General features: G+C 34.8%; 1 protein-coding gene across 8 annotated transcripts in view; it reads right to left on the bottom strand.

Annotated features, from left to right (window-relative positions):
• Positions 1–15,523, bottom strand: part of NAV3 (neuron navigator 3) — an 829,170-nt gene that overhangs the window by 247,606 nt on the left and 566,041 nt on the right. For all 8 annotated transcript variants that reach the window (XM_011284133.4, XM_019835257.3, XM_045062101.1 and 5 more), the window contains 2 exons: positions 5,735–5,852; positions 5,038–5,090 (listed from right to left, as the gene is read on the bottom strand). In XM_011284133.4, the coding sequence (XP_011282435.2) occupies positions 5,038–5,090; positions 5,735–5,852 (171 nt within the window). The remainder of the gene's footprint in view (positions 1–5,037; positions 5,091–5,734; positions 5,853–15,523) is intronic.

Here is a 15,523-nt window from a genome sequence, read left to right as displayed (position 1 = left end):
AGAAAATTTTAAACAACATGGTATGTTCAAAGGAAGATGGAAAGTTGTGGCTGAAAACAATGGAGCTCTTACCGTGAGATAATGGGAGGAGCCAGCAAAAAGGAAGGACAGGCTGTGAAGCACATTTGTCACATCCTCAGCTATACCGTAGAATCAGAATTTTGGCTTACTTCACATAAACACAGTTTCTAATCCCTCTACTGCATTTGTGAAGATCCTTAAATGTAACGGTCTATTTTAAACTAAAGGAAAATTTGTCTTCAAAACAACTTTTCCCCAACGTGTCTTACATTTTTGTCTAAGAACCTAGCACTTGTGCCTCAGCATTTCAAATACATGTTGGGCATTTTTCTGCTATTTTTAATCTGCTAGGCATTCTGGACATTCCTAGTATTTATAGTTTACTAATTTATTTCCTCACGTAATCTCACCAAAGTGTGGCATGCAGCATATATTTTGAATTCTGAAACCACCCACCTAGAAATTACTCAACAGGTGCTATCCATATCAGTAACTTCATCTTTGGATAAGGTTAAATATAGTGTTGAATAAGCTCCTTCAAACTGAGTTCTGTTTTTCAGGATGAGTTTAGTCTCAGCTCATTAAGGAAGATAACTATGACTTTGAGACTTAGAATAAACATGAATCAAAAATCTTCCAAAAATTACACTAATAAATTGGCGCATTGACTAGCTCATATTTCTCTTAAACATATGTTCTTTGGCCCACTTGAAAGAATTACTGTTTTCTTCATCTATTTCAAGACAACATACGTGAGTTTTTCTATAAGGTATTATAATTAGAGAATCCCACGGAACAGTGCACATTATTATTCTCTAATACTCTGCAGTTATGTTATTGATGAATTCCTTCAATTTCTATTTAATCCATTTTCAGGTACCTTCATTTCATGCAATCATATCCCCTTGTGACATGACACAAAGGAAATGTACCCTCATTCTTTTCCAACATTAAATCTTCTACCCAGGGGGCGCCTGGGTGGCTCAATCGGTTAAGCATCGAACTTTGGCTTAGGTCATGATCTGGAGGTTCACAGGTTCAAGCCCCGTGTCGGGCTCTGTGCTGACAGCTCAGAGCCTGAAGCCTGCTTCAGATTCTGTCTCCCTCTCTCTCTTCCCCTCCCCTGCTAGCACTCTGTCTCTCTCTCAAAAATACATAAACATTAAAAAAATTTTTAATCTTCTACACAGACTTCAAATTTATTCCTTTGCCACTTGCTTTAGGATTTGGCATCATCTTTTGTCTCCCCAGTCCCCTGGATTCTTCTCTCTCCTTACTGCTTCCTCCTCCTCTGTCTACTTCCTCCCCTTCTAAAAGCTCCCCTCACCCTTCCTTCCTCTCAAACTATAGCTATATTTTTGGTTTTCTCTTCAACAGGAAATTCCTAGAAAGATTATCCAAATCTCAATAGACAGGGGCACCTCTCTTACTCCTTAATTAACACATGGTCACCCTATAGAAGACATTTGCATCAAGGTCATTAATGCCTGCCTAATTGCTAGAACCAACTTCTTTGTTGAGGTACACCAACTAGTTGGCTAAGTAGCATTTGACAACATCCACCACATTCTGCTCATCTTACTTTGCCCCATCTCACTGGGTTAGTCCAAGTACTCTAGTTGAAGCTACTCTAGCTACCCTAAGGATCAATAATCCCCATCTGTGGATCCATCCTCTTAAAGATGGGCTCACTCTCTCACTACTCTTCCCTATTTCTGATTCCTACACCTTTGCTCATCACATACATATTGATATTCCCCAGTGTGAGAACCTCAAATCTCTCCCCTCCTGACTTTATACAGGCCTTCTGTTGAAATCTCATCCTTTTTCCATGACTTCAATCATTACCTGTGCACTAGCTATATTCTACCGAACACCTTATTGTGACCTTCAGGAACACATGCCTAATTGCCTGAAGTTACCTCCTACTTGATGTTCCAATGGATAGGTCAAACTTTACTTTCAGAGTATGAATTTGTCATCTTCCCCCTTCTACCTTCAGTCTCTTTTCTCCCTCTGTAGTAATCACGTCTAATAGTAACTTCTCAGGAGAAACTGTGGGAATATTCATCCTCCCTATATTCGTCATCTCCCACATCCAAATGAAGATTTAACACATATTCTACAATTCCCAGAAAGCATCTAGGATGATTTTTTTTAAATACTTACATCAGATCATGCCACAGCCAGCTTTAAAAGTCCTCAAAAGGCTCCTCAACCAACCCCATACTTTAGCCCTGTGTGATCAGACTTCCATCGTCCCATACAGACACCTCTCTGCACTCAAGCCACAGTGGACTGCCGTCACAGTACTTCTGTTCTTACCTATGCAACACTGTTGCTATTATTTGTTTCAATATTTGCTCCTTTGATCCTCAAGGGTCCCTCAATCTGGTAGCTCAGGTGCTCAGCAAATATTGGCTAAATATGAATTACCTGACTACTATTCATCAAAATATTCATCAATATATTGTAGATTCATACCACAAGAGACTCTGTATTCTTAAAGGTGTAAAACAATCCAATAAAAGTTATCAAATTTGAAATTTAAATAATTTGTGACTACAAACAGGAGCATACCTAGTTTTTACTTTACCTTTCCTTATTCCACACAAACAGCAAGCACCATAAAAAATCAGATATTCAAAAGGATGTGGTCAAAGCAGTTTTGTGAGTAAGGATAGCACTCACTGTTATTAATGTTTCACCTCTTGGTTGTTAAGCAATAAAGAAACAGGCAACATCCTGTTTGGAATAGATATATGAAATTTATAAGAACTTCATAAGCCTAGTCATACTCTGTCATAATTCTCTTTCCCCTAATTTCTTGTCTCGGTTAAAGTCTGGATTTGTATCCATTAATAATATAGTGCCAATGCCAATTCTTAGGAATAGAGGCAAAAGTAATTCAACTAAAAAGCTCTATTTTTGTTATATGCATTATTCTGAATCAACACATGGAGGGCATGTCAACTTCAGATTCAAAATTGAACCACATCAGAAAAAAATGAGGATACAAGTCATTCTTAACTCAAAATCCAAAGTGATTCCAACTAATACTGTTTGGCTGGAAAAACTACCTTTTTCATAGCATCTACATCCCTCAGGCTTTGGTTTTTCTGGTGTTTGTGTGCGTGTGTGTGTGTGTGTGTGTGTGTGTGTGTGTGTGTGTGTTAATCAAAAGCAGAAATATCAACACGACATGCATACTAGATGTTACATGACATTTGGGGGCTAATAAGGATTAGGAAGTAATAAAAAAATTAACAGAGTCTAATACTCATGAGAATGTTTTCACAGATTTGTAGAATCTTAGGTACAGATGTTTCAGATAAATATGTAAGGACTATATTCCTATCCATAGTTACGAACTTCGTAGGGTTTTTTTGTTTGTTTTGTTTTTTCTGTCATGAAATATTAGCTTGGCTGTTTATTGGATTCTCTGTAATCAGAATCAAACTGGAATGACAACAGACAAGACCTATTTTACTATCCAACACCTCCTTATAATTGAAATAATGAAAGTAAACCCAAGTGTTGAGTTTAAGAAACATAAAATATGATATTCAGGGACTATACAGATTTTTAATATAAGGCTCTAAAAAACTTTTAACATGTGTTAATTCATGAATATGTCTTAACAAAGCTTATAGCAGCACTATTATATTTCCATATCAGTTTTGGTAGTAAAGAATATCCATAATTATAGGTCATTATCATATCCTAATTAGGGTTCATTATACAAATGAAAAAGCTGAAACTCAGAGAGGTTACATCATTTTCCAATATCACACAGCTATTATTTTAGCAGGGTCTGAAGGTATTATAATTGCTTTCAGTAAAATTATAATTAATTTCCATAGTGCCATGCTTGTGCCCAGAATAATTAGATCAAGAAGTCCCTTAAAACTGAATTATTTTACAGAAAATTGTTTTTTACCGAGATTTTTTTTCACAACAGTTATGCAGGGTTTATGTATTGTAATAGTGCCTTTGAGTGTTTATTAATCATATACACACACACACAGACACACACACACACACAGACACACACACACACACGACATGCTAGTTAATCACTCTTTAAGAATAAATTCCTTTTATTATTTTGGATTTCAGTTTCCTGACATTAAGTAAAGCAAGTCAGCACATCAAAAGAGTTCTCTTTTTTCATTCTCCAATCCCTGACAATTGAGAAGTCATTACATTCACTTAAAATGTCTATTTTGTGCTAGAGTTTTGAAGGAAGCCTCATCTGATGGATTTTGGCTATCACTCCTGATTGTATCTGCTGATATAACTTTAATGAAGGCATTTGTATTTCAGGTTGTCCTAGAAACTTCAGTTGTGGCTATTTAATAAATAGAGGGGTAAGTTTTTACCTCAGCAGTTTATCAATCTATTTTTTCATTATAAAACTTTAAACTTTACCAGTTGGTAAAGATAAAAAGAGAGATGGGAAAGGCACAGACCTCTAGATCAACAGCTTTCTGAAAAAGGCTATGAATCATATCTCATGATCAGTCACTGCTCAGAAAACGTCCAGCAGCATGCCTTTGGAGCTATTTCCAAAAGTGCTGAAGAGTCTCTGTGTTTACACTGGACTTTGTTATGAACAAGGAAAATACTATTTATGTATTTTTCAGATGCACATGGCCAGCTCTGTTCTTCAAACCAGTTGTTCAGACAAAAAGGCTCCACTTAAAATTGGAAATGGGATTTACTGCCAGCAAGACCAGTATTAAATTATTCAGCCATCAGAGCAACAACAACAACAAAAAGTCAAGGATCTGATAAAACACCTGGAGACATGTTATTCAGGAGTCATACATATTCAGCTGTGCTGATGCTATCATTTGCCCATAAACTGCACCCAAAGAAATACATATGATAGAATGTGATCGAATGGTTTCTTAAGCAGGAAGGCATGCAAAAGAAATTTCTAGTCCATTTACAAATGCAGTGTAATCAAAAGTGAAGGTAAGCATTATATTTTAAAATAAATTTGATTCTTACCATCTGAGATTGACTCCTAGGACATCCATTGATATCTTCAACTTTTTCATTTGCTAAAGCCAAGAAATAAAATAAAAGAGAGAAAAAAAGAATGACATGCTTAAGCAATGAAGTGAAACACAAAAAAAAGGAGACTAAGAAAACACAAAAACCAAAACCAAAACCAAAACAAGCACAATGCTGCTGCTACATTCACTCTGTCTCCCCAGCCGCATACAAGAGGACACACTTGTTAGCCGCCGCCAATTCCATATGCACAAATCAGGCAAAAAAAAAAAAAAAAAGTGAGTGAGAAGGAAGTTGCTGCTAATTCTTTAGCCTGTGCCAAATGACTGCTGACATGAAACCTTTCACAATTGTCCCTGCTGGATCAGGATACAGTTTCAAGGAATCTCAGAGTGTATGAGTTGCCCTAGCTAACGAAATGCACACATGGGAGACATATGGTTTAATGAAGCGTTCATTTCTGACAATCCAGTGGATGTAAAGATACAGTTCTAGCCATTTAAAAGTATAGCCAAACTGCTTTTTTCAAACATTCTCACATAAACATTTTTAATTAAATCACGGGAGAGCTACATTAATCTCAGAGACACAGGGACTAAGTTCATATGCATTCAACTTAAATTGTGTTTGACCAAGGCGGGGGGGGGGGGGGGGGAGACTTTCATGGTTTTTCCCAGAGGGCAGGTCTTACCAATGATCTGGATGATTTCGGCTAGCAGCACTCCATCTGCAATGTCTTGTTGCAAATCCTTGATCAGCCGCTTATGGCCTGATTTTGCTAGGTAGTGGTTGGCCCAGTCAGTGTAAATCTGTTGAACAGAGGGAGAGAAGAAGGGAGATGGTGTGAGAGAAAATAGAGACAATAAAAATGCTTAAGACAAATGTTGGATTCAAAGGGAAGCTATTCTGGATCACATTCCAGTTTAAGAAGTCATAGCTCAAAAGGAAATAGTTGTAAAATAATTTTATACAGCTCTCTCTCCCACTTATCTCTTGTTTCAAAGGAGGATGAGTCACTCTCTTTCAAAACCAGGGACTAGTCACTTGTGACACAGCAAAACTCCCTTCCCCAATGACTACCCAGGAAACTCCTGTTTGCAAGTCAGTTGGGTTTTCACTCTTCCCCCTGCTTCTGTCCTATCGAAAATAATCCTGCCTGTCCTTGTAAAAGGAAATCACCTGTACTGATTTATACAGGAACCTATTATAAAAATTTCTGTTTCTCTAACACTTTATTAGATTTGTCATGTGAGATACTGCATGTGACAATATTTTGGCATCGTGTTATAAAATAATTGCAAATGCCAAAGTTATTTTATTTGGACTGCCATCTCCCATTTAAGCCTCTTGAAATGTGTTTATATAAGAAAATAGAGGAAGCAAATATAGTTATTACATAGAAATCACAACATAGAGTGTAGGAGTGGATTATAAATCTCAAGATTGGCAATCTGTCATAAAGGAGAAGTGACTGAAAGTAAATTACGATATAAAGAAAAGCTGGAATTGTTCAAAAATTGCCACAAAAATAAAAATCTACTAATTTTTCAAATGTTATGGGACACCCCTAAGGTAATGTAATCTAAGTATAAGGAAATAAATAAGCATTCAGATGTTTCAATTTTACAGACGGCTCTTTCAGATACATCAGTCAAGTTTATTACAAGGCAAACTATGGTATGTAATATGTAACAGAAGAACACAGTGTCTGAAATGATAACAGAGGAGGGGAATTGATTGAGAAATATACATATAAAAGTGTGTTACAGAAGCACTGGAATTAGAACAGGGAACATAATGGAACCTGGGCATAAGAAGGGAAGGGAAGGGCCTTCCCCACAGAGAATACCAGTACAGAAGGGCAGAGTGGCAAAGGAATCAGGCACAGTTGGAAAATCTGTAATTAAGGCAGCAAGCCTTAATGAGGACAATTAGACTGAAGAGGTAACTTGTATATTTTAGTCATAAGCACTGAAGGCCAAGAAAATTGGAAAAAAATACTACTTTTTGCTTCTAACAAAACCAATATACGTGTTTTCATAAAAATAAAACAAAATAAGTCAGAAGTGTAAAAACTAAGAAGTAAAAGTTTCCTCACAACTTTTCAATAATTTTTCCGCTTTTCAATAATTTGGTATGAATAGGTCTAGAATTTTGTTTTATGCTTACACACGGGACCACATGACACCGTATTACACACACATATATACACACACGATAGGGTTTTTAACCAAAAATGTCTCAAATTTCACTTATCGTTCTGCACTTTTCAAGTTTCTATGTAATAGTATTTTAGTAACACTGCTATAACCATTTTACATATATATGTCTCGCTATTTTTTAGATATTTTTTAAATGCTTATTTATTTTTGAGAGAGAGAGTAGGGAAGGGACAGAGAGAGGGGTGGGGGAGAGAATCCCAAGTAGGCTCTATGCTGTCAGTGCAGAATCTGACAGGGGGCTTGAACCCATGAACCATGACATCACGACCTGAGCCAAAGTCAGATGCTTAACTGATGGAGCCACCCAGGTACCCCAATGTCTCACTATTTTTGATATTATATTGTACATATCAATACCCCTGTTGAAAGATATTTACTTTGCTTAAATCTGTCTCTACTACATATAAAGTTATAAGAGAGAGCCTTAAAAATGTATCTTTCACACTTTCATGCTCCTATTTTTATAGGACCCAAACCTAAGTGGGGCTGTTAGGTTTTTTTTTTTTTTTCTTAATGAATCCTAGGTACAAACATTCCAAAATACAGTATAGTCAAAGAAAATGTTTATTTTAGAAAATATAAAGTAGAATCTTAATGCAACACAGTGTTAAGTTTCCTTAAAGAGTATAAACAATTGGAAGCATCCAGTTGCATAAGAAAAATAAATGAGACGGCAATGTTACACCTCCTTTCACCATATTCATAATCTTTATATCAAAGATATTAGTATAAGAAAATATACTTGCATAACTGCTCAATTAGAAAGCAAACACACAATTTCTAGGTAGACACTTTTTTTTTTTTTATTCAGGGGTCATTTGTCTCAAAATTTTATTCTACTTGTATTTACTATTTTGCAATAGGAAAATTTATTTTTACAAGGATGTGTACTGTTGAAAATCTAAAACATTGAGGACTTTCCCCTCTACACACCAGGCAAATGATAACATTAATTGCTTGGCCTTCTACTAGAAATTTCAGGTTGAGCCAGACTTGATTTGTGCCATTGTCTCCATTGGCAGTGAGTTACAAGGACTGGTTGGCTGACTTTAAAGGATCCCTCAAAGATGAAGAACATGGGTTCTGGAGTCAGACCTGGCTTTGAGGCCCAGGAGACCTCTTACCACCCATGGGACCTTGGACAAGTTTCTTATCCTCTCTAAACCTCAAATTCCTCATCTGCAAAATAAGCATAATATTAATACCTACATTGGAGGGTTATGGCAGGATTAGATAAGACAGCACTTGTAAAGTATCCACCACAGAATTAGCCCTGAAGAAATGTCTGCTATTATTATCATCATTATGGCATCTAGTTTCTTTGCTATGATGGCTTTCCAACAAATATTTATTAAGGTTATTGTTTTGTAGAGGTTAAAAATTTTAGAGGATTGGCAGAAGAATGAAAAAATTGTGCTCCTTAGGGTGTCTGGGTGGCTCACTTGGTTAAGAGTCTGACTTCAGCCTAAGTCAAGATCTCACCGTTCCCTGAATTTAAGCCCTGTATCGGGCTCTGTGCTGACAGAGCCTGGAGCCTGTTTCAGATTCTGTGTTTCCCTCCCTTCCACCCCACCCCTACTCGTCCTCTCTCTCTCTCTCTGTTTCTCTATCTACTTCAAAAATAAATAAACATTTAAAAAATTTGTTTAAATGTGCTCCTTGCTAATTTTGCCACTACTTGTATCTCTGACACCTCCTGCCTTCTAATTCAATGTGGCCACAGATCTGTCTGCCATCTAAACTCAGAGGAAGGTATCTAGTTTAAGGCTGCCATGTTCTCATTCAGGCAATGCCTCCATTGTGACACCACCCCCATCAAACTCTAGGTTACATGCATTGTTTTATGATGGCATTAAATTAGGCAAAAAAAAACTTATTTAAATATACACAGAATGGGATATATTAGAAATGAAAACAAGAACACTTTCATTCTCCAAATGCATGTCAACAGTGCCTTAGCTTATATCCAACTTGCTCCTGGACTTAGGTAAGGAAACAGATGGGAAGCCAGCTGGTTGCCTTCAAGACTGACTGGAAAAGCCTCTGACTTAGCTCATAAAATGTTTTTCACTTGGTCCAGATTTCTTCCAGAGGAATCCCAAGCCTAAGTGCTTTGACTTGTATACCATCTTTAATATGTGAAACATTGCTCAGACCATAATCTCTGACTTTAGTTGCAATCAGCAAAACCAATTCGGACTATATGAATAAACTAAAAATAAATCTCCATTTAAAAAAAGTCCTTATGCTTTACTTATCTTTCTTAAACATGTGTAAAAGATACTTGTGACCCTATAAGACCCCACTTGAGACCTTTCCTTTGGAAAGGATGCTATTATCTAGATGAAATATAAAACAATTACAAAGTAACTTATAAGTATATCTTTAATATTACACATAAATTTATTTTTGCCTTTTAAATTTTTATATATGTAAATTGAAGAAATAAGTGGAAATATGAGATGTATCTTTAATGAGACAGTTTTCAAGCAAAGGACACATGGCATTTAAATATATGCAAAACGCATCAATAAACTTCCTGTACTACCCCAGTGAGAGAGGATACCAACAACCTCATCAACTGTCACATTAGAATCTATTGTTCAAATAAATACAACAGAATGGCAAAATCATGTCCAGATTTTGGATCTGAACTCCAAAGTTGCCTTTGGTTCATTACCAGACACACACACAAAATCACAATATTTAACCACTTAGCTTCACTTGAGATACAAAATGAGTGGTAATGTTTTTTGTAGGATTATGCTATAAAGTAACTATAGGTTTTTAGTGAACAGACTGATATGATGGGGAACAATATCAAATTAATCATAAATTAATGTTCAGTCATCTAGGTCTGGCTGAAGCTTTAAATATAACTTATCTCTAAATATGTGGAGTCAATTTTCCTCACCTGTTTTAATTGCAATATTATAAATATAATGTTATCTGATATGGTAATTATATTTTAGAGATTCAGAAAATTAATGAGATTAGACTTAACAAAGGAATACTCAGTTCAGGTAAAATTATATATGTATTAATTCATTTACAGTAATTCATTATGATAAAATCAAAGATACCGTGGCATAATTTATATTTCATATTGATCTGCATGAATTTTAAGGCCTATTATGCAAGAGTATGTACTCCTTGAGAAATATGCCATATTGTTGGAATTTCTGCCCCACTCTTAAAAGCCGTGTGAACATGGGTTGAATGTTTATTTTCTCTCAGTTCCAGAGTTTTTCTCTTCTGTAAAATGGCAACAATAGTATTACATACTAATGGGATTATTGTAAGGATTGAATGAATTTATAGTTTTGGAACACAGCCTTTCACTTAATAAGTACTTGTTAAATGTTAAATATTACTATTCACTATTACTATTTTAATGTAAACTACATTTATATTAATTATAATGAGTTTATATTAAATATAATGATTATGAACGATTATCATTTCAAATCCTTAAATCTTAGCTATTTGCCCAAATGTAGTTAACCTAAGGAAAACTTTTGCAAAATGTAATGATCCCTTAGCTTAGCCATTTGCTCTTATGTTTCTTTTACAGTGTTTTTTTTCTCATTATAAAACAATGGGTTCAAATAGAAGGCAATATATGTGACACCATATTGCTTCTGTCCAGTGAACTTGTCATAGTAAAACAACATCAGAAGATCTGATTTTCCAGAGTCCTAAGCTTTTGTTTATAGTATTTTTTTTACTACAGACAATATAACAAACAGCATCTGTATATCACAGCAAGCTGCCCCTGAACTTTAAAACCAATATTTAATTTAGCATTTGATGAGTGTATTATAAATAACCTAACCGCAATATAAAAATAATTATGAGTACTTTTGTTATTGCATATACTATTCTGAGATATATAAATATTTCAAAGAGATACAATATTTTAATGAGTATTAAATGATCAAAGACATTAAAGAAGTAGTAGAAGAAAAACAGACTTCATTTAACCCCAGAGGTTGTTTTAATAGAAAGACGCAAATCTATAACCTGGTTAGAAAATATTATAAATGTAGTCACATGATTTTTACATACTAGCTGAGCTAGTTTTAACCCTGCACATATTTATACACATTAGTTTTTTTCCCAACATTCAAGCAGTAGTTATATATCCCTATAAAATACTACTCTCTGATATGTTCAAATTATCAACTTTGAGAAATCATATAGGATATTTTAAATCTTTAACAGATAGAAATTGGGTTGAAAACAAAGAAATTCAATGGCAATAACTAGGCTTCTATATCTTAGAAAGAAGTGTAAGACAAATTACATAAAGTTAACAAATAAATGGATCAGGGAAATGTGACTGTGACATAAGTATTCTTCCCACAAAGATGAAAACTATCATGGTGCTATGATCATTAGTAACCATGCTTACCAACCTGAACCAGTCATTCCAAGGAGAAAAGATGCACAGGGGAAGGGGAAGAATCTGGAACTGAATGAACTTTTTCCTCAAGACTGAACTTTAAACCAGAAGTGACTGAATTATCTTGCATTTGGAGAAATAAATTTTCTACTACTGCACATAAAGAAAGGCTTGGGAGGTGGACCTACATATTTATTATTTTTAAAAGTTGTAATTTTACACATCTAAGTTTAGTACTCAAAAACTCATGAATGTATGCAATACTGGATAAAGAAGGCTGGAAAATTACAACATGGAATTAAGACATAAGACATGCTATTTTTAGTTTAAAAAGCCAATCACAGACTGAATCTTTCGTTGATGTTACAGAACTAACATGACTACCAGATCCACTGAGTCAAATTTCATGACCCTTACAGACCTAGAATTCTCAATACTGAGGACCACGTGGTATTAGTAGGAAGTGAACCCATTCAAAGCTTTTGATAATGTTGAGATCATAATATATGTAACAGATTCACCAAGTAAATGGTTGAACTCAGCTAATTTATTTCTGTTTTTACATCAAGGTAAATGCTGGCTCTTTATGGAGTTTCTCAATCTCTGTATAATTGCACCAAAAGGAATAAAATATCTAAGAATAAATTTAACCAAGGAAGTGAAAGACTTATACTGTGAAAACTTTAAGACACTGATAAAATAAATTGAAAAAGACACAAACATATGGAATGATATACCATGTTCATGGATTAGAAGAATTAGTATTATTAAAATGTCTGTACTCCCCAAACCAAACTACAGATTCAGTGAAATCTATATCAAAATCACAGGACTAAAACAAATATAGTTTAGTTCTAAACTAAAAAAGTATAGAACCGCAAAATACCTTGAGTAGCCAAAGCAATCTTGAGAAGGAATAACAAAGCTGGAGGTATCACAATTCCAGATTTCAAGATATACTATAAAACCATACTAGTCAAAACAGTATGGTACTGGGACGAATTAAGACACATAGATCAATGGAACAGGATCCACTTCCCAGAAATAAACCCAGGTGTATATGGTCAATTAACCTATGACAAAGGAGGCCAGAATATGAAATGGGGGAAAAGACAGTCTTCAATAAATGGTGCTGGGAAAAACAGACAGCTATCTGCAAAGAATGAAACTGGACCAGCTTCTTACATCATACACAAAAATATACTCAAAATGGATTAAAGACCTAAGTGTGAGACCTGAAACCATAAAACTCCTGGAAGAAAATATAGGCAGTAATCTCTGCCTTTGACACTGGCCTTAACAACATATTTATGGATATGTCTCCTCAGACAAGGGGAACAAAAGCAAAAATAAACTATTGGGGTCACACCAAAATAAAAAGCTTCTGCATAGTGAAAAAAATCAACAAAATAAAAAGGCAACCTATTGAACAGGAGAAGACATTTTCAAATTAATTCTGATAAGTGGTTAATATCCAAAATATATAAAGAACGTGTAGGACTCAACATCAAAAAGAAAACAATCTGATTTAAAAATGGGCAGAAGACCTGAATAGACACTTTTCCAAAGGTAAGATCCATAAGGCAAAAGACATAAAAATATCCTCAACATCAGGGAAATGCAAATCAAAAGCACAATGAGATACCACACCAGTCAGGATGGTTAATATCAAAAGCACAAAAAATATCAAGTGCTGGCAGAGATGTGGAGAAAAAGGAATCCTCATACACTGTTGGTGGGAATGTAAATTGGCACAATCACTGTGGAAAACAGTATGGAGGTTTCTCAAGAAATTAAAAATCGAAATACCATATGATCCAGTAATTCCACATAGGTATTTACTCAGAGAAAATGAAAATGTTAATTTCAAAAGATATATGTCCCCTAAGTTTGTTGCAGGATTATTTATAATAGCCAACTCAAGTTTCTGTTGATAGATGGATAGATAAATATGCGGAATATTAGCCATAAAAGAGCATGAGATCTTACTATTTGAGACAACGTGGATGGACCTAGAGGTTATTATGCTAAGTGGAATAAGTCAGACAAAGAAAGACGAATGTCTTGTTATTTCACTTATATGCGAAATCTAAAAAAACGAAACAAATGAACAAACAGAAACAAATCCACAAATACAGTGAATAATCTAGTGGTTGCAAGAGGGGAAAACAGTGGGGGGGGGTGGTAAAATAAGTGAAAGGGATTAAGAGGTACAAACTTCCAGTTTTAAAATAAATAAGTCACAGAGATAAAAAGTATTACAGTAGGAGTATAGTCAATAATTCGTAATAATGTTGTATGGTGTATATTTGTCATGGTGAGCACCAAGTAGTGTATAAATGTGTTTTATCACTATGCTATACACCTGAAACACATATAACAATGTACATCAGCTATTCTTCAGTAATAAAAATTGTTTTAAAAAATTAAGTTTCTGTATAGTTTAAATAAATTGAATAAAATATATAAAACAACTTCTTAGAGGGGTCATTAAATTTATAACCATTAATTATAACCCCCAAAAGTAATGAAAAGCATTCACTTTTCCATCTAAATCTTTGGGGATTCTGCAAAAAAATAAAACTTTAAGTTTGTGTGAGAATTTTTTTTTTCAAGTTTAAAGGTTGATTTAAAAGTGACTATTAAAGATTCAACAACTCCAGAAAATTCGTGAATGGTCTATAAAGGCAAGAAAATTCTAAAGAAAACATAAAATTGATTCCGATAATTTCCTCTAACTTTTTCTTTATTTCTCATATCCAATCTCTGACCCAGTTCTGTTAATTCTATATCCTGAATGCCTCTTGACCCTTCTGCCCCATTACTGCTATAATCACCCTGGTTCAGCTTTTCATCATCTCTCACCCAAATTGCTTTACCAGTCCTAAAAACAGTCTGAATGTAGGCAGGCTAAGCAATAAACTGTTTTATACACTATTGCTAGTGATGACTTTAAAATGCAAATCTGATCAAGTAATTTACCTTCCTACCTAAAAATCACCCAAGAGCTCCATTTACTTTCAGAAAAAGAGCCTCTTTATGAAGCCAATGTATTCTTTTTAAAAGTGAATTGGCTTCAAGAAAAGTGGTAGAAAGAAAGAAAGAAAGAAAGAAAGAAAGAAAGAAAGAAAGAAAGAAAGAAAGAAAGAAAAAATGAAAAGGAAAGAAAGAAAAGGAAAGAAAAGAGGAAGGTACGGCTATGAAGGTTCTAGAATAATGAAGATTGAGGAAAGCCACACAAAACGATGATCTTTGATAAGCAGAAAGAAGGGGAAAGCATATTCTACTGACAGATACAGGAATAACAAAATCTACAAAGGGTCACAGGTATGAAACAGCATGCAGAATTCACTGAATATTGAATAATTCCATTTGGTCACAGCATGGGGAAGAGGCACATAGAAAGACTAGAAGTAAGAGAATAGGAATCAGGTGGAGTCATATATAAATATAAGAGGGCTGCCTCAATATTTTTAGGTGGATGTTAGCTTATTTATATATAGGGATATAAAAATGATAGCTCTGGCCATGTTTCTAACTGCCGCTCTGGTGCCGCTATGGAGGATAGTTTCGAGCAGAGAAAAACTGAACAAAGGGAGCCTACTTAAGAGGCTAGTGTAAGACTTCCACTTTCTAGAAGGTGCAGTACTTTTCTGCCCTGTATTTTCTAGAAAATTTCCCTCCAGACAGCCAGAATACAAATTAATTAATTAATTAAGTAAGTAAATAAAACTCAAACTCTATTTCCCATGACCACAATACATGGACACAGAAAACCGATGAAAGAATGATAAATGATTTAGCAAAGGGGAACAAAGGAAGAATAAACCACAGGAGCCTGTAGAGGGAGATA

The sequence above is a fragment of the Felis catus genome, chromosome B4 (genome assembly GCF_018350175.1).
Source record: "Felis catus isolate Fca126 chromosome B4, F.catus_Fca126_mat1.0, whole genome shotgun sequence".
NCBI classification, from domain to species: Eukaryota; Metazoa; Chordata; class Mammalia; order Carnivora; family Felidae; genus Felis; species Felis catus.
This window is presented reverse-complemented; position numbering and strand designations above follow the sequence as displayed.